Source organism: Dipteris shenzhenensis, chromosome 27, assembly GCF_047967505.1.
Source record: "Dipteris shenzhenensis isolate YYH24624 ecotype China chromosome 27, Dip_SZ_1.0, whole genome shotgun sequence".
NCBI classification, from domain to species: Eukaryota; Viridiplantae; Streptophyta; class Polypodiopsida; order Gleicheniales; family Dipteridaceae; genus Dipteris; species Dipteris shenzhenensis.
In genome coordinates, this window is record NC_141622.1 from 35,198,098 (window position 1) to 35,216,132 (window position 18,035).

The 18,035-nt window shown below is 46.5% G+C and overlaps 1 protein-coding gene across 1 annotated transcript in view; it reads left to right on the top strand.

Moving 5' to 3' along the window:
• Positions 1-18,035, top strand: part of LOC147884211 (uncharacterized) — an 81,942-nt gene that overhangs the window by 62,940 nt on the left and 967 nt on the right. The window contains exon 10 of the mRNA XM_087399155.1: positions 17,924-17,983. Coding sequence (XP_087255281.1) covers positions 17,924-17,983 — 60 coding nt within the window. The remainder of the gene's footprint in view (positions 1-17,923; positions 17,984-18,035) is intronic.

Below are 18,035 nucleotides of genomic sequence, written 5' to 3' on the forward strand. Positions count from 1 at the left end.
ACCCTCATTAAGCTTTAAATCTTTCAATTGCCTGCAGAGATAGGCAACCCTCGCCTCATTCTGCCGCTGATACAAAGATGCAAGCTGATCCCATGCTTGCTTAGCTGTCTTGCAAGACCGAATATAAGGGATAATAACCCATTTCATTGAAAGAGCAATGAAGGCATGTGCTTTGGCATCATGACCATCCCACTGAGTTTACTCCTGTGAAGGAGGCAAAGCACCTGGAGCAGGAGGTGTAGGAGTCTTGGCTGTAGCAGTACAACCATCATCTGAAGACCCATCACCTGAAGAAGCAGATGCTGCAGGTGTGGCGCTAGTAACAGTGCGTGTAGGCCTAGCCTCAGAACTTGAAACAATATGCCATAGATTCTTGGCAACCAAAACATGTCCCATCATGTATGACCACATGGGGTAATTGGTGCCATCAAGCTTGTCATCGGCCCCAATCAGCCCAAACAAATCATCTTTGCCACCACACAAATCATCTTTGCCACCACACATGGTGTTGAAATACAAGGCAAATGCACCAACTGGCAAAGCAAATGAGAGAAAGGCAACCTCTCAGAATTAAGTGCCAAAAAACTGCCCAAGCTTCAAAGCTTATGTCTGCCAAAGACTGTGTTGTCCCAAGGTGTACCTGTTGCAAGAAAAATCCCCAAAGGCAACACGAGGCCTTTCCAAACTGCAAATGAAGCAAAAATTGGAAAAAGCCAATGCAATGACGACTTACCCAATGATGTACAGCAGTGACAGGCTCTGAAAGCGAGCAAATGAGGGCTGGAAATGAGAATTACAGCAAAAGAAGTGCTCCCATGAGGAGGAGAGCACGCAGAAATGGAGAGAAAGAGATCCAATGGAGAGAAGCTCGCAGCCCAAGGCAAAGGGATGCCAAATGAGGAGGGAAAGGCTTAAAGAGAAGTCTCTGGATCAATTCAGCAGCTCCAAATGGCTCCAAACGCCGGCACGCAGCTCGCAGCAGCTTCAAAATGCTGGCACGCAGCTCGAGACAGCTCCGAAATGCTGGAAAATCTGAGGAATGATTGGCATGCACCCCGAGGCAGCTCGTACTGCAGTGAATGTACTGAAATTTTGACAAACCGGACAAAAGCACGGAATTTTATGACAGATGTACAGATTTTCGTACAATTTTTGACAGATGTATGGATTTTCGTACAATTTTTGGTGCATGTACTTTTGTATGTGTGTGTGTGTGTGGACAGGTTTAGGATTCTGTATAGATGCTGTAAATGCTCGCGTGGGTCGTTTTTTGTTGCATCATGTTGAAAAATGCACCGAAAAACAATTTCTTTCGCGAAACTTGCTCCAAAGTGCAGTCTTCTCGCTACAAAATGAGGTTTTTCGCGACATAAGTGCTTGGAAAGGTCTCAAACACTCATGGGAGTGTGAAAACCAGCAAGACCAGCAAGAATAAGAGCTCTAGAGGCTGCCAAACAGCTTGGGAAAGCTGTCAATGGTTGAGGGAATGGATTTCCGACATGCTTTGATACCACTATTGGGTGTTGGTCCTTGGAAGCAATGGAAGCTCAAAATGGAAGCACAATGGAGAAAAACGAGATGGAGTAATAGATTGTTGCAAAACTGAAGTGTGGAGGCTCAAGGGAGAGCCAACATAACAAAACCTTAGGGCTAACTTGAGAGGGGGAAGAGTGAAGGAAGGGAGCAAGAGAGAGAGAGAGTGAGAGAGACACAATAGTGCGGGTGTGAAGTGATGAGTGAGCCACACCACAAACTCACTTAAGTTTTATTAGGATTAGGTTTACCCTATGACTGTCTTAAGACAGTCATAGGTGTCCTATCTTTAATTCTTTAATATAAGGGTTGGCAATGTGCCTTTAACCCCAACAACCTCCCACCTAAAGGCCAATGTGCCTAAAGGGGAGTAAAGAATAAAAATTACAGCAATATACAGTTACTGTATACAGGACCATAAAATAAGAATGGTCTCATCCTAATCCCATGATGTGGCGGCAATGTGCAAACCGCTCTGTAGGCAAGCTCTTAGTGAGCAAATCTGCAGGATTATCATCAGTATGTACTTTCACAAGCTCAAGACGCTTGTCTTCCAGTACCTCCCTGATGAAATGATATTTCACTTCTATGTGCTTGGTCTTCTGATGAAAAACCGGATTCTTTGCCAACATGATAGCACTCTGACTATCACAATGCAAAACTGGCATATCTCCTGTAATGCCCAAATCTCCCACCAGCCGAGTAAGCCATATTGCTTCCTTGCAAGCCTCAGTGGCTGCAACATATTCAGCTTCTGTGGTTGACAGTGCAACGCATTTCTGCAACCGAGACACCCATGATATAGCACCTCCTGCAAATGTGAAAATATAACCGGTAGTAGACTTCCGGTTATCTGCATTCCCTGCATAGTCTGAGTCTGTAAAACCATGCACCAATGCATCCTGCCTACCATAGCATATGCACAAGTCTTTGGTACCTTTGAGGTACCTCAAGACACCTTTCACTGCTTCCCAATGCCGCTTGCCTGGATTTGCCATATACCTGCTGATGACTCCCACCGCAAAAGCAATATCCGGACGAGTGGCAACCATGGCATACATCAAAGATCCAACTGCAGATGCATACGGAACCTTGGCCATTTCAGCCTTATCATCATGTGATTTGGGGCTGTCCTTACTGCTGAGTTTTAAATGTGGAGGCAACGGGGTACTAATGGACTTCCCCCCCTCCATTTTAAACCTCTGCAGTACTTTGTCAATGTACTCTTTCTGTGACAGAAACAAAAGTCCCTTGGACCTGTCACGAGTAATACGCATGCCAAGAATATGATTTGCATCACCCAAGTCTTTCATGTCAAAAGACTTATGCAGTTGTTTCTTCAAAGCACTAATCTCATGCTGAGATTTACTGGCAATAAGCATGTCATCCACATATAGAATGAGTAGCATCAAACTGCCATCCTTTGCCCGTTTGGTGTACAAGCAATGATCGGTCTCACACCTATGATACCCTTGGGACTGCATGAATGCATCAAACTTCTTGTACCATTCTCTTGGCGCCTGCTTGAGTCCATACAAGCTCCTTTTGAGCCTACACACAAGCTGCTCTTTCCCTTTAACAGCATATCCCTCTGGCTGACTCATATAGATCTCATCATGGAGATCTCCGTGAAGAAAAGCTGTCTTCACATCCATCTGACATAAATCCATGTCAGCATGAGCAACAAGAGCCAACACTGCTCTCAAAGTAGTCATCTTGACTACAGGGGAAAAGATCTCATCAAAGTCAATGCCCTTCTCCTGCTTGAATCCCTTGGCAACCAATCTGGCCTTATACCTCGGTAAAGCATTTGAATCCACTTTGACTTTGTAAACCCACTTACATGGCAAAACTTTTCTGCCTGCAGGTAACTGCACCAAGTCCCATGTATCATTCTGAAGTAGAGAATCCATTTCTGACTGCATGGCTTTCTCCCACTTCTTTTTCTCTGTTCTGCCCATAGCTTCCTTGAAGCTGGAAGGCTCACCACAATCTGTCAGCATGACAAAATCAGCCACATTATTGGCTCCGGGAACAAACCTGGCAGGAGGCCGTTGTGCACGGGTGCTCCTCCTAACAAACTGTTCCGGATTAGGCTGCTGTCCAGCCTGTTCTTCATGCATAACAGGTGGCTGTACCACCGTACCTGGCTGTTCTACAGCCCCATCTGTTGGCACATCCAGTGGTGCATTATTGGCAAAATTTTCTGGCTGAATATCAGCCTGTATACCCTCTTGAACAGGGTGATCTGCAGCAGGCTGCTGCTGCATATAAATAGGCATTCTTTGCTGTCCAACATCATCATAAATAACCCGCCTGTATTCCACAGGTTGCACGGGTTCCTTGTGTACACAATCTTCTTTAAAGATGACATCATTGCTGCGTATAATCTTCCGTTTAACGGGATCCCATAATCTGTACCCCATTTCACCTTCATCACCATATCCCATAAAGATGCATCTGATAGACTTTGGATCCAGTTTGGTGCGGAGATCTTTGCGTACATGAGCAAAGCACTCGCAGCCAAATACCCGTAAGTGTTTATATGAGGGTGGCTTGCCAGACCACACCTCCTCTGGCACTTTCAATTCCAAAGCCTTATTTGGTGACCTGTTAATAATGTGAACTGCTGTTTGCACGGCTTCTGCCCAAAAGCCATGGGGTAATGCAGCATAAGACAACATACATCGAACCTTTTCCTGAACAGTTCGATTCATCCGCTCACTTGCACCATTTTGAGATGCATTATGAGGGGCTGTGAGTTCCTGTTTGATGCCCTTAGCTTGGCAAAACTGCACAAAAGCATGTGACACATACTCACCCCCATTATCGGATCTGAGGCATTTCAGCCTACGACCTGTCCGATTTTCAACCTGAGCGACAAACCTCTTGAAAGCATCTAGGGCATCTCCCTTATGCTTCAAGAAATAGACCCACACCTTGCGTGTGGCATCATCAATGAAAGTAATAAAATATTTGGCACCCCCTAGTGATAACTGTGGCATCTCACACAAATCAGTGTGCACTAGATCAAGTGGTGCTCTATTCTGGGGAGTTCTCCTTTTATGAGGAGTCACAGAATGCTTGCCAAAAATACAATGATCACAAGTAGGCAAATCTGAAAATGAAAGAGACGGCAGATAACCCAAACGTGACAGTTCTTTCATTCCTTTAACAGACATGTGTCCCAACCGGCTATGCCACAATGAAACCTTTGGCAGCTCGGTTATGGCAACAACATGATTACCCACGCTGGAAACATAAAGAGGGTACAAGGTATCACTCTTAAAACCCTCAGCCACTACTGTCTGGCCATCAGTAATCACCCATTTGGAATCCCCAAATGTGGTGTGGTAACCACTGTCATCCAATAAGCCAGTGCTAATCAGATTTTTCTTGATTTCCGGCACATGGCGAACACCATCAAGCATAAATGACTGTCCATCAGGAAATACTATCTGAATACTGCCAATCCCTGCAATCTGACATGCATAGTTGTTCCCAAGATGAACAACTCCATGAGTACCTGTATAGGAAGTAAACCACTCCCTGTGAGGTGTAACATGAAAAGAGGCACCTGAATCTAAGAGCCAGGTGTGCATGTCATGGCCATCAATAACCACAGCATGTGCTATTACAGCAGAAGAGCATAAAACATCATGTATGTCACTGTCACTGTCCTCTGCTGCAACATTCACTGCATCTAACTCAACTAGCGTGGCCTTGCCTTTGCCTTTGCTTGCATTTCCTGTATCCTGTGATTCAGCCTTCTTGGCTTTCTGATCCCGTATGAACTTGAAGCACTTCGACTTCACATGTCCCTTCTTGCCACAATAAAAGCATTCAATGTCCTTTTTGCCACGGGACTGACTGCGGGATTTGGACTTACTAGCAGATTTCCCCTTCTGCTGAGTCCTGCCTCTATCCTGTACCTGCAAAGCATTTGAAGACTTGCTGCCCGCATTATTCTTCCTGCTCATCTCCTCCATAAGAAGAGAGCTCTCTACATCAGCATACATAAGAGTAATATTCGAATTAGACAGGGTGGTCTTGAAAGTGTCCCAACTCTCAGGGAGGGTACACAACAAGAAAGTGGCCTTGAACTCCTCATCAAGATTCAACCCCTGTGCAATCAGCTGTGTAAAGATAGCATTAAACTCACTCAAGTGTGAGGTCATAGCTGTACCTTCCTTCATGCGAAGATCGACCAGCTTCTTCAGCCAATAAACTTTACTGGCTGAGCTCTTTTGGGCATACAATTCCTCTAGTCTCTGCCATAGACCATAAGAGGTCTTTTCAGCCTGTACATTGAACACAAGAGTGTCTGAAATAGTGAGCATAATAGCTGCCCTCGCAGACAAATCAAGCTCTTCCAATCATCAGCTGCCATATCAGATGGCTTGACACCCTTTACCCTTATGGGCTTAGCAATCTTCTTTAACAGAAGAACATTCAAGCACTGTTCTGCCCATAATGCATAGTTATGTGCTCCTTCCAGTTTCTTTATGTTCAGAATTGAAGAATCACCTCCTCCTGATGCCATATCAGATGAGGAAAGTACCTGACTCCCTGGAAGTAAAAAAGACTGAATAATAAAGTTCTGATTTCTCAGAAAAGTCTGCTCTATTCAAGAGCCAGTAGCACTCTCAAAAGTGCTGTTTTTACTGTCAGTAAAATCTGCAGCAAAACAGTAAATGTCCCTGCAAGTACTGTACCTTCTGACAAACTGTTCTGAGCTTAAAGAGGCATAAAAACAGTAATTTCAGACTGCTGCTGCTGCTCAACAAGAGCTTAACAGTGCATAATTATCTGATAAAACCACTCAGACTGCTGTAAACACTGCTGTACTGACTGTACTGATCACTTCTCCCACCTCAGATGAGGTCTTGCACTGAGTTAAATTGCAGAAACCACTTGACAAACACCCAAAAAACAGTAAATGATCCTTCAGCCTGTCACAAAACCTGCAACAGTAAATGGGATAAATCCCAAGCAATCACCCTTATACCAAGGGGAGAAAATGCATCTGAAGATCTCTGTAGGTAACTAAAGTGCTGTCAAACAAAGTCTGGGCAAAAGCCCCTTGATCTGACACCTGAATCAAGTGCAAAATGAAAATCTCTCTGACTCTTGTACCTGACAATGTGCAAAGCATAAACTGCCTCTGTGTACTCAGTAACAACACAAACCACAAAGTACAAACACCCAGAAGAAAATCTTTTGAGCACTGTCAACGATGGGCAGTTAGGGACCGAGTAAACTCGATGCGCCCTGACCAAGCGTGGCTCAACTGAGATTTTCAGAGTGTGTACAAAGAATGTGATCTGCAACAAATGTCACCAAATGCACTGCGGAAATAAAGCAAATGTGTGCTCCCTGGTCACACACTGCCTCAAGGCATAGACTGCAAACACATCTAGGCAAAAGCCCTTTGATAAGATCACCCAAAACTGAGAATTTCACTCAGTAAATGCATATATCCTCTTGCAAAATCAAGGCATTACCTTCCCAGAACAAAATAGATGTGCAATCAACCACACACTGTGGTTCTCTTCACCTCAAGCACGAGATGAAGGAAAGTACTTGCTGTACTGTCAAGATAGCACAGTTCTGAGAACAACAAAAAAAAACCTTGAATCAAGAGCAGAGAGCTTTTGATCTTTCTTTTCTTCCCAAAAAAAAACGCGGACTCAGATCCCGGATGAATCGAGATGGTGTATCTCCCTGCTTGTGCAAAAATCCGAAAACAGCTTCCTGTACCTGCGTGGAGATTTGTACGGCTGTACGGCTCCTGTACGGAATCCGTACAGCAGGTACGGAATCCGTACTTGAGTGTGCGCGCTGCGCGCTCTGGTCCCGCACAGCCTAGTGCTGTGCACAGGCTGATCCTGCGCACCCTGCGCAAGCTAGCAGCTAGCAGCTGCTATGCAAAAAAGCCCGCGCCCGAACTGCGCCCGTGACCACGCCTTGATCTGCTGCCCCGCAGCACTGCCCCACACCCTGCCTTCGCAATGCGCTGCCGCCCTGCAGCCTGCGCCGCCGTACTGCCTTCGCGATGCCGCCCTGCAGCCTGCGCCGCCGTACTGCCTTCGCGATGCCGCCCTGCAGCCTGCGCCGCCGTACTGTCTTCGCGATGCCGCCCTGCACCACAGTTCGCTGCTCGAGCTCCGTCCGTACGGTTGTACGGACGCCGTACAGCCGTACGGATCTGTCCGTACGGTGGGTGCAGTTGAGGGTGGGCTAGGAAGGAAGGGTAGGCTAGGGAGTGAAGAGAGGTTAGGCTCTGATACCAGTTGAGAGGGGGAAGAGTGAAGGAAGGGAGCAAGAGAGAGAGAGAGTGAGAGAGACACAATAGTGCGGGTGTGAAGTGATGAGTGAGCCACACCACAAACTCACTTAAGTTTTATTAGGATTAGGTTTACCCTATGACTGTCTTAAGACAGTCATAGGTGTCCTATCTTTAATTCTTTAATATAAGGGTTGGCAATGTGCCTTTAACCCCAACATAACTGTCCTAACTGACCTAGATGGTACATAAACTAACTGTACCAATAGTCCTAACTGACTATAACTAGGCCTACAAGGTTCATACCGAGGTATAAGTGGCATCTATGGATAGCCCATGAGATAGCCTGCAGGATTTTGGGGCATCCTCCCATTTGGAACACGTGCAGATCGTGTCATGGGAAAGGATCTGGCTGCAACATCCTATATCACCGATATAAGAGTGTTTGATTCATGTGCGAGGTACATCCCATCGCCAAGCAGTACTGGAAGCTTAGAAGCTGGGTGGCTCACGTACACCGGGTCAAGAGCATGGTCAAAATGAATCTGAACACGAGTGGGTGGTGGGGCGGCCTCCTCATGGTTGGCGTGGCGACCGATATACAGAAAGTGAGATATGAGTGGTCAGCTTCGAGTGGAGGAGGTGGCACCATAAAATCATGTATCCATGGGGCCAGTGCAGTCTACCGTACTACTCCCCCCTCCATGTGGGAAACAGGTGAGTCTGCCATATGATGGCCATCTTCGAAGACTGCTATATATGATCGAGTCACGTATAGCACCCAGCTCGAGTAAATGTCTCCCATACGCTGTCACTAGTGCATCTGCATCTGCCGATTGCTTCATGATCCCAGCTTTGATCTCAGCTCTGCTGCATCCATCTCCGGTACTATGAGGGAATCATCATCGAAATCTAACATGCCCACCTATTTGTTTCCAGTACGTGCATTGAAGTCGCCAAGGAGGAGTGTATCCCCATGTCTGGAGAACTCCGTGATATCATCATGAATAGTCTTATATGGGCTGTGCCCATCAGTGGTGACCTCGTGCATAGGATGCTGTATCTGGGGGAAAATAGCATATTGCAATGAAGGTCGGTTGTGTGTTTGGTAACTGGACCCGAATCCACATGTGTCGTGCATGCTCCTCCCTTCGTATCATAGAGAGGAGTGGCCGCAGATGTGATTTGAAAAGGACAGCCACACATCCGGATCCTCGTACCCCACTATCCCTCCTCAGTTCCCTCCTATGGGCAGACTCCCATGTGTATCCTGTCATTGTGGCTAGCCCTTGTTAGAATTATAATCATATTCTAGGCAGTAGGTTAGGGGCACTTTTCCCTCATTGAGGTTTTCCCCCCTTATCACAATCCAATCCCTAACTACGGTTAGTGGATAGGATAGGGTTTTGTCACTTAGACAAAATCCCTCACTTTCTGTTTGTACTTACTTCATTTCAGTCTACTATTCAATACACTTATGTTTGCTCACCCTTACTCTTGCTCATCACCCTTGCTCTCCATTGTGCTCACATTTGGTATCAGAGCAGGACGAGCTCTTGGACCAGCTTCTCCTGCCCAAGCTCTCAGCTTTCACAGCTTGTGTGCAAGCCCACAGGCCACAACTCGCAGCTCCCTTCTGCTCGACGCTCACGTCCGTACAATTCTGCACAGGCGTCCGTACAGTTTGTACAATTCTGCACCATTCATCTGTACAAGTCGTACAACTCCCGCATTCTATCCGTACTGTCAGCGTAGGTCTTTCGTGCAGGTCGTCGTACAACCTATCAGTCATCCGTACGGATTTCGTACTACAGCGCCGTACATCCAGCTCCCGCATTCCATACAGTGCACGTGTGGGCATCCATACAGTTTGCCGTACAATTGACAGTTCCGTACATCGACAGCTCGTCCGTACAAAGTACATTTGCCATACACACGCCCTTGGGTGCAGTTCGTCCATTTGTACCTGCTCAAGACACATTTGGTGTCCATACATATTTGTAGGTGTTTTTTAGCAAGTATTCTTGTAGAGAGTCATTTTTGGCTTGCATTTTGGGAGCAAATTTGGGGCTTTTGCATTTGTTGCAGAGAATTGCACAAATTTGGGGCTTTTAGTTCATATGCCCCTTTCAGGTGCAATTTCTTGCAGATATTTTTGGTTTTTGTGTTTGGAGTGCAATTTTGCAGTGAACAAGCCATTTGAGGCAGTTTTGGACTCAGTTTGAGTCAATTTGCAGACTTTGCCTCTTTTTGCAGATTTTTGCGCATTTACAAAGCATTGTGGTGCATTTCAAGCCTTTGATAGGCTGTGATAGTATTTGTCACTATGGGCAGATTTTCTTTGGCAGACTCTGGTTGTGCATTTTACATTTGTACTTCATTTCAGTCTACTATTCAGTACACTTACGTTTGCTCAATCTTTCTCTTGCTCATCACTCTTGCTCTCCATTGTGCTCACAGCCCTTTCTCTAGGCTCTCATGTGTCTTAGTGTAGAAGATCAAATCTCTGTTATGATATGTCTCCAAGAACCCCCCTGGGTCGGACCATAGGGTGCCATTACAATTCCACACTGCCATCCTCAATGTGTTTTGCATACTCACCCCATCGTTCAGACACCGTCATGGTCCTGATAGCCTGAATATACTTAAAGTTGAAGTAATATGAGCTAAAGGTGCCATGCAATGGCAGTGTCTCAACATCTATAGGCATCAAATGTAGCTGATTTATCACAAGTTCATCAAAGAGCTGACCGTAAAAAAGCCTAATAATGTTGATTGCAAAAGAGAATGCATGAGCTATCCTAGAAGCATATGAGGTGTTGAATGCTAAAATGACTTAAAAGAAATGATCACCCTACCATCTCTGTAAACTGCCCATTTCCCCTCTTGTCTTGCAGCCATCACCCGTACCATTCCTTCCCTTCTATGCTCTTGTTGTAGGAGTGTGAGATCTTCATCTAGAAAGATCCTGGTCCCCTTCAATGCTACCCGTGTACTTGTAAGGGTGGATCTATCTGTGGCCGTTTGTAGCTTTACCACCGAAGGCCTCGTTGGTGCATCTGTTTTATGGACTTTCCAGGATGATTCACAAGTGAGGTTTACTCCCATTTTGTCAAAGAGGATTTTGGTGTCTGCCATGGGGCTATCACCTACTATTTGGCCTCTGACCAGCACATTCAAACTCTTGCTGTCCCGTCGTTTTTCTTCCTCAATTGTTTCAGAAATGAGCTCCCTTTTCTTTGGTGTTGTGTCTTTCTTTAGTACATCTTTCCATGCAAGCATATCTACTTTCCCCTTCGTGATTTGTTGTGTGAACTTGGCATGTTTCCCTTGCACTGTTGTTTGCAAAGCTGCCATTTCCTTTTTGAGTTGTTCATTCTCTTATTTCAGCATTCTTTGACGTCCCCTTTGCATTTGTTAGTTGTTGCATTTGCTCTTTAATGGTGTTCAGCTCCTCGTTAAAAGGTGGCTTAAACTCCCCTTCTTCCCAATGTGCACTTGCCTTCAATTTGTCATTCTCACTTTGGAGGGCAGCAACATGGGTTCCCAATGTCTCAATTTTTTAGGTCAAATTATTGTTTTTTCCATCTAGAGCACGAGTCATGTCCTGCATCATTTTACCTTTCTCACATGTCCATTTGTTTTGCATCTCCTCTTGCCATTTCTTCATTTCATCTTGCATTTGGGCTAGGAGGTTTGAGAGCTCATCTTCTCTAGTCTCTCTCAGCTTCTTGCGTAGGCCTTCAATTTCTGTGTCTTGCATGTTACATATTTCCTTGAGTGTTGATATGCAGGCCTTGGTGCTTGGGTCTTCTATTTTCTCCACCTTCGTCCAGATGAGGCCATACTTCCGGTCCTTATGTCCTCTTGTTTTCTAGTCGGGTGAGCTCTCCTTTGTCCCCATATTGCAGCCTTTCTTGAGTGGTTTGCTAATCTTCTTGCAGGTACAGGTTTGGTGCAGATTGCGAGGGCTTAGGAGGTGGTAAGCGGGCCTTGAGGTAGAGGGGGCTGGCCACCAAGGTCAGCCTTGAGCTGCTTGTGAAGCAGCCTTCAGCTGCTTCACAAGCAGCGCACAGCTGCTTCGGGGCCCCTTATGACGAGGCTGAGCAGCCTGTTGGGCTGCCTTGAAGCTTTGGGGCTAACACAGCTGCCCATTGTACACTGGCAGCAGGCATCAGTCCTGCGACAGAGGAGAGGGGGTCCCGCAGCAGCCTGGGGCTCCTTCGCTGGTGGAGGGCTCCCGTGACGGAGAGGCGCAGCCTGGATGGCTCCCGCGACAGCAGCAACGTGGGGGAGGGGGGCAAGCGCAGCAAGTGTGGTGGGGAGGTGGACGCAACGGTGTAGGCAGCAGAAGCATGGCGCAGCAAACAGCTCACTGCGGGCAGGGTGGAGCTAGGCGGAACCACCATGGCGGGGAGCAGCGTGGCATGGAGGAGCAGCGTGGCGTGGAGGAGTAGCAAGGCGAGGAGGTGCAGCAGCATGGCAAGGAGGTGCAGTAGCATGGCGGGAGGGAAAATGGGGCAGCATGGCGCGAGAGAGAGAGAGAGAGAGAGAGAGAGAGAGAGAGAGAGAGAGAGGTATTTACGCCTTCGGAAGGCCTCATGGGCCTATGTAACAAAGTTCAATTTTAAAAAAAAACTCATACCAGCCACTATGGGCTGAGACAAAGGGCTCTATGGCCCTTGCTGAGTGCTATAAAAGAATCTCAAACTCATGCTAAGAACTCAAAAAACTCAGAAATCCTGAGATGACAAGAGATGCCATGGCAGCTCTCGGGTGTCATGCGAAGATATCACGTGTTGGGTTGTCTCTCGCTGTGGTGGGGGGTGTGGTCTCCGTGATCTCTATACCCAATGACTGACACACACACACACACACGAGAGAGAGAGAGAGAGAGAGAGAGAGAGAGACAGAGAGAGAGAGAGAGAGAGAGAGAGAGAGTCTATTAACGCCCACGGGAGACCAAGAGGTCTATGGGACAACAAAGAAAACCATCTAGTACATCAGCTTAGGGAGGGCACAAGGCAGCTCCCTCGGAGTGGAGAGGCAGCTCCATTTTTATTTAAAGTACGTACTTGATAACCTAGATAAAACACACATATAGAGTTGGCCATACATTAGTTATAGAGTTGGCCATACGTTAGTTTAAGAGTGAGAGTCTTTTGGCTTTGATTTGAATTCTTTAATAAGTGCTACTCCTTTATGGTATACTACCTATTTCCCATCTTTCCTGGTAGCTTTGACCTTTGCTAATTCTGTTGCCTTGTTTTTGAGTTGAGCTTGTGTAAGCTCCTCAGCTATCCATACTTTGTATATGATTGTCGTAGAAGCTTGATCCATAAATCTTTTGATTTTAATGTAAGGATGGCATGACCTTTAGATTGTCCAATAGAAGCTGGTTTGGAGTCGTAATTTTCCTCCTCCTCCTCATCAGTCCATTCAATGTTGGGCAAGGCTGCTTTGACCTTGTCAATGTTTCACTAAATGTGTCCTCCTCTTTGTACCAGTCTTCTGGGAGTCCCGTATTCTAATCTTCAACGTGTTGTCCCATCTAGCTTCATGTTCTTTAATCTCTGCTTAAATATCAGCCTTACTTGCTTTTGTGTTCACTTCCACACTCACTTCCTTCTTAATTGTTTGAACTTCAGCTTGTACTAAATCCTTGACTATGGAGACCAATTGGGGGGTAGGGGGAGAAGCCTTACAAACCTTTACAGCTTCATCTATAACTGATTGTTGTCCAGGCCCCTCAAGGACCCGAAGTCTAGGTGTCAGGTCTTCCAGGAATATCTTCAACTCCCTCACTTCTTGTTGTAAGAAATAAATCAGTTCATGTTGCCCGAGAATGGGTCAGTCAAAATGACCTCGGTAATATGTCTGTGCATATGGATAGAGTGTCTTGGCAACTGAAGAGTAGAGGGGTTTGCTGCTGCTGGCAGGAATAGTTGTTTTTGGGGTGGAGGCAGAGGGGAATTTGGAGGAGAGGGTAGGCCACTCCATCTTGGCCATGTCTAGTACCCCTAGCTGAAGCTAACCCCCAGGCTGGGCTGGGGGTTCAAACCCAGCTCAGGGTTAGGGGATGGAGAGCTACGTACAAGAGAGGTAGCTGTACAGAGAAGGGAGCTGCTGCAAGTAAGTATGAGAGAGGGAGCTGTATGGAGGGGTACGACAAGATGTATGGAGGGCTACGGACGGAGAGAGAGAGAGAGAGAGAGAGAGAGTCTATTAATGTCCCACGGGAGACCATAAAGGTCTATCGGACAACTTCTTAGGGAGGGCACATGGCAGCTCTATTGGGTTTCAAAGCATACAATTATATAGTTCTCCTCATAAAATGAACTCTATTCGAATTAGTCGCATGAAATATAGATCAAGAAAAGACTATATATTACGTAATTTATGATAGAGACTTATCACTCAGCCTTACCAAGCTTGTTGCAATTTACAATGCTTCCAAAAGACTGAGAATATAGCCACAATGACTCTTAGCACTACTACCAAGCTCAGATGGCCACATAGACCGACAAGCAAATAGACTAGAGTTAGAGAGGACTAATCCGCACTACATGATCATCTTTGAACTCTTGAACAAATGGAGCAACCTACGCTCGACGATCACCGCATAGGGTCACAAAACTATGAGCTGTGGCTGCCTTTTTGTGCTCTCGACCCAATTTTATACACCTCCTGGGCCCAAACTCTCCCCCTGACGGACTCGTATAGGCTCATCATTTCCCAGATCAAAACCTTTGGAATCTACATCTCTTGAGGCCTCCTGATCATACGGGAGCATGGGACTGTGTCGAACGCCTTCCAAAAGTCTACAAAGCAAGTGTAGACTTTTTGGTGCCTCGATCTTGTCTCCTCAATGATGGCCCTTAAAGTGAAGATGTGGTCAAGGGTGGAGTGATGTTGCCGGAAGCTTGACTATCCTAGAGCCCGTTGCCATGTGCCTCTGTGTATCGATCGGTAATTTCCATTGTCCATGGTGTCACCTGCTTTGTGTATGGGCACAATGGTGGTAGTGCTCCAAGTAGATGGGAAGCCGTGGCATACAGTGTGGTTGAACATCTCCACTAGAATCGGAGCTAGGACCTCCTCAAGAGAGAGAGAGAGAGAGAGAGAGAGAGAGAGAGATGATATCAGATGATTGTATTAAAGTCCACTTGAGACTCTCATGATCTATGGAACTGGTGACCACTATTAAATTAAATAGTGGTCCATTACAACCATTGAAATAAAAGTCTCTCAAAACTTTCTACATTGTGAGCATTTGCTGGACTATTTTATGTACTAGTCCGAGAATTTTAGTGTGATGTTCCAAGATTTCTTTTAAGTAGCTTCCAAACTTGTGGGCTGGCTGTTCCAATAGATCCTTCAGGTTACAACTATTGTTGCCATGGTTCTCCCTTATGTGTGAGGGCAGATTTTGCATATCCTCTCCTCCCTTGGGATCTTGGGTCGTATCCATCTACCCTTCTCCAAGTGTGTGTGTGTGTGTGTGTGTGTGTGTGTGTGTGTGTGTGAGAGAGAGAGAGAGAGAGAGAGAGGGTCTATGAGACTAAAAGAAGCTGATACAATGAAGTGATGCCACTTAACAGGCATCAACACCCAGGACAAATACAAAATCCATAATCCTATCTAGAACAGTGTCGGTACATAAAAGGCAGCGAGAGTGTCAACCCTAGGAGGGGAGCATCGGTGTGAGAGGTTGTGGAGGTGGCAGAAACCCTATGATAGGGCGTTGGTGGTTGTTGACATGTATAGCCCGCTTGAGTCTCGTGACTGTAGCCTTGCGGTGAACAAAAGCTTCACAGGGAGCTCACGGGGTGCCAAGCAAGTCCTGAATGTGCTTAAACTGTAGGAGATCCTCTCGGATGACCTGGTTCACCTCGTGATATACGAGCGGGATAGAGAAGGCCTCAATGCCATATATATATATAGATAGATAGATAGAAAGAAAGAAAGAAAGAAAGTTTATTAAAGTCTTCGGAAGACCGTGAAGGTCTATGAGACTAAAGATAACTGATACAATGAGCATAGCGGTGGCGGTCTCAAAACGGGCCAGCCAACCGTTTCTACAAAAAAGAGGTTATGAAGGACGGTGTGTCTAGTCCTGATACAAAAAATATGTGTCTACCTCCAGATGATACAAAAAAGAAGGGGGGGCACCAAAAATGGGGCAGAGGGGGGAGATACAATATATATGTGCAGGTGGTGATCGTCAGAGACCAATCATAGAGGGGCCATCAAATGGGAGGCCGGAAAAAACCTTGCGATAGATGATTGGCCTCTGACGTCACGCGGCCTAGTCGAGCTCGGTCGTCGGGGGCGGCGGGTGGCCCTGTGGATGAGGGCAACGGTAACCCCGGTGGGGCAGGCAGAGAACAGAGACGAGATGTCATGGATCCGGATGTGTGAGTCTGTCCGCTGGCGCAGCTGTCGTGGCTCTAGCTTTCGCTCACGTCCGCGTCGTCAGCTAGACTGAGGAAAGGTATTTTGTGACTGGAAGAAATCAGTGATGGGCCGCTGGGTGTCCTCACGTTGTGTGTGTTGCGCGTGTCGTCGTGCTCGGAGAGAGGTATCTCGGTGGCGAGTCATCTCATGTAAGAAAGCGGCTAGGCATTGTTGATCCGAGAACTACAGCATGTGTGGGAGGGGGCCGAATCCGTCGCGGAAGAGGCAGTGGTACCGGCCTCAAATGGCATAATAGATAGGACATCTAAAAGCAAAGTGCTCCTCCTACTCGATCTCCTGCAAGTCGCAAAGTGGGCAAAGGCGGCCCTCTCGTGGGATACCCTCTGCGCGTCCGCTCTCGATCCGTAATATATATATATATATATATATAGAGAGAGAGAGAGAGAGAGAGAGAGAGAGACCTTGTTGGGCCTATGAGACAAAGTACAATCCAAGGATAACTCATACAAGCGACAATGGGTTGAGGCAAAGAGCTCGCTAGGGTCCTTACTCAGTGCTATGCTAAAAGGCTCAAAAAACTCAAAAGTCAAAGACTAAGACTGAAAACTAGTGCTGAAAATACATAGCTAGGGCCCTTAGTGCTATGCAAAAAGGCTGAGAAAAGTCAAAACTCAGAAACTAGTTCTCAAAACTAGTGCTGAAAATACATAGCTAGGTGCCATGGTGGCTCTCTATGAGCTGCGAAATGTCTCGTATCTGTGTCTGCTAGGTTGTCTCTCGCTGTGGCGTGGGGCGTGCTCTCTCTGATCTCTGCATTGGGTTGACCATATGAGGAGTGCTGACTCGGTTCGGACTATCTCCTTTGAGTAGGGCTGGGATGGGCTGGACCTCCATCGTGTGTGCTCTTGTCAACCTCTGCATCGTGCATGACCGCTATGTCCCTAGCTCCATTGCTCCGTGCTGTCTCTTCCTGTGGATCCATGCTGTCCTCATGTCGACTATCTCCTCCTCGTCTACTCCAGTATGTCTTGGGCTTGACTCGAAAGCATAGAAAATCTGTGACATGTCGCTGTGCATGATATCCAGCAGTGCGGAGGTAGCCCTCTGTGCTAAGGCAAAGCTAGAGCAATTGGATTTGTCTAGACTTCATGAGCAAGTCGAAAGATGAGCTGTCTGGTAGTCTCCTTTCGGTAAAGCTCTGTATAATAAAATTCCAGCAACAGGCTGTAGGCAGTAGATGCAACATCTTGACTGATCTCCTTCAGGCTCAGACTAGAACAAGCAGCGGAGTGGAGAGTAGGCCCCAGCTAATGGAGCAGCTGCTTGTTTTCCTCCTTAGCAACAAGGAAGTGGAACTAATCTGAATCGATAGCTAACAGAGCAGCAGTGATCTAGAGCATTCAATGGAGCAGATTACGACTGAAAGGGCTTTCTTCATTGCTGGAGAATTACAAACCAAACCAAACCAAATTTGTGAACGCACACTCGCCCCCGCGCCCGCCCCCCCCCCCCCCCCCCCCCCCCAAAAAAAAAAAGTTACATTTTTGTAATCCATTGTGTTTGTGTGTGTGTGTGTGTGTGTGTGTGAGAGAGAGAGAGAGAGAGAGAGAGAGAGAGAGAGAGATATTTTATCTTCTATTGGAAAGCAAATACTTATGAAAAATGGATGGGATTTCCGGTTTTTAGGCACATATATTGCAAGGTGAACCTTCTGCAGCAGTAAAGCTGATTTCTGCTCATTGCCAGGTGAAAATAAGACAGTTAGTACTCTCTTTTATATAACACTATTTAGGCGAAA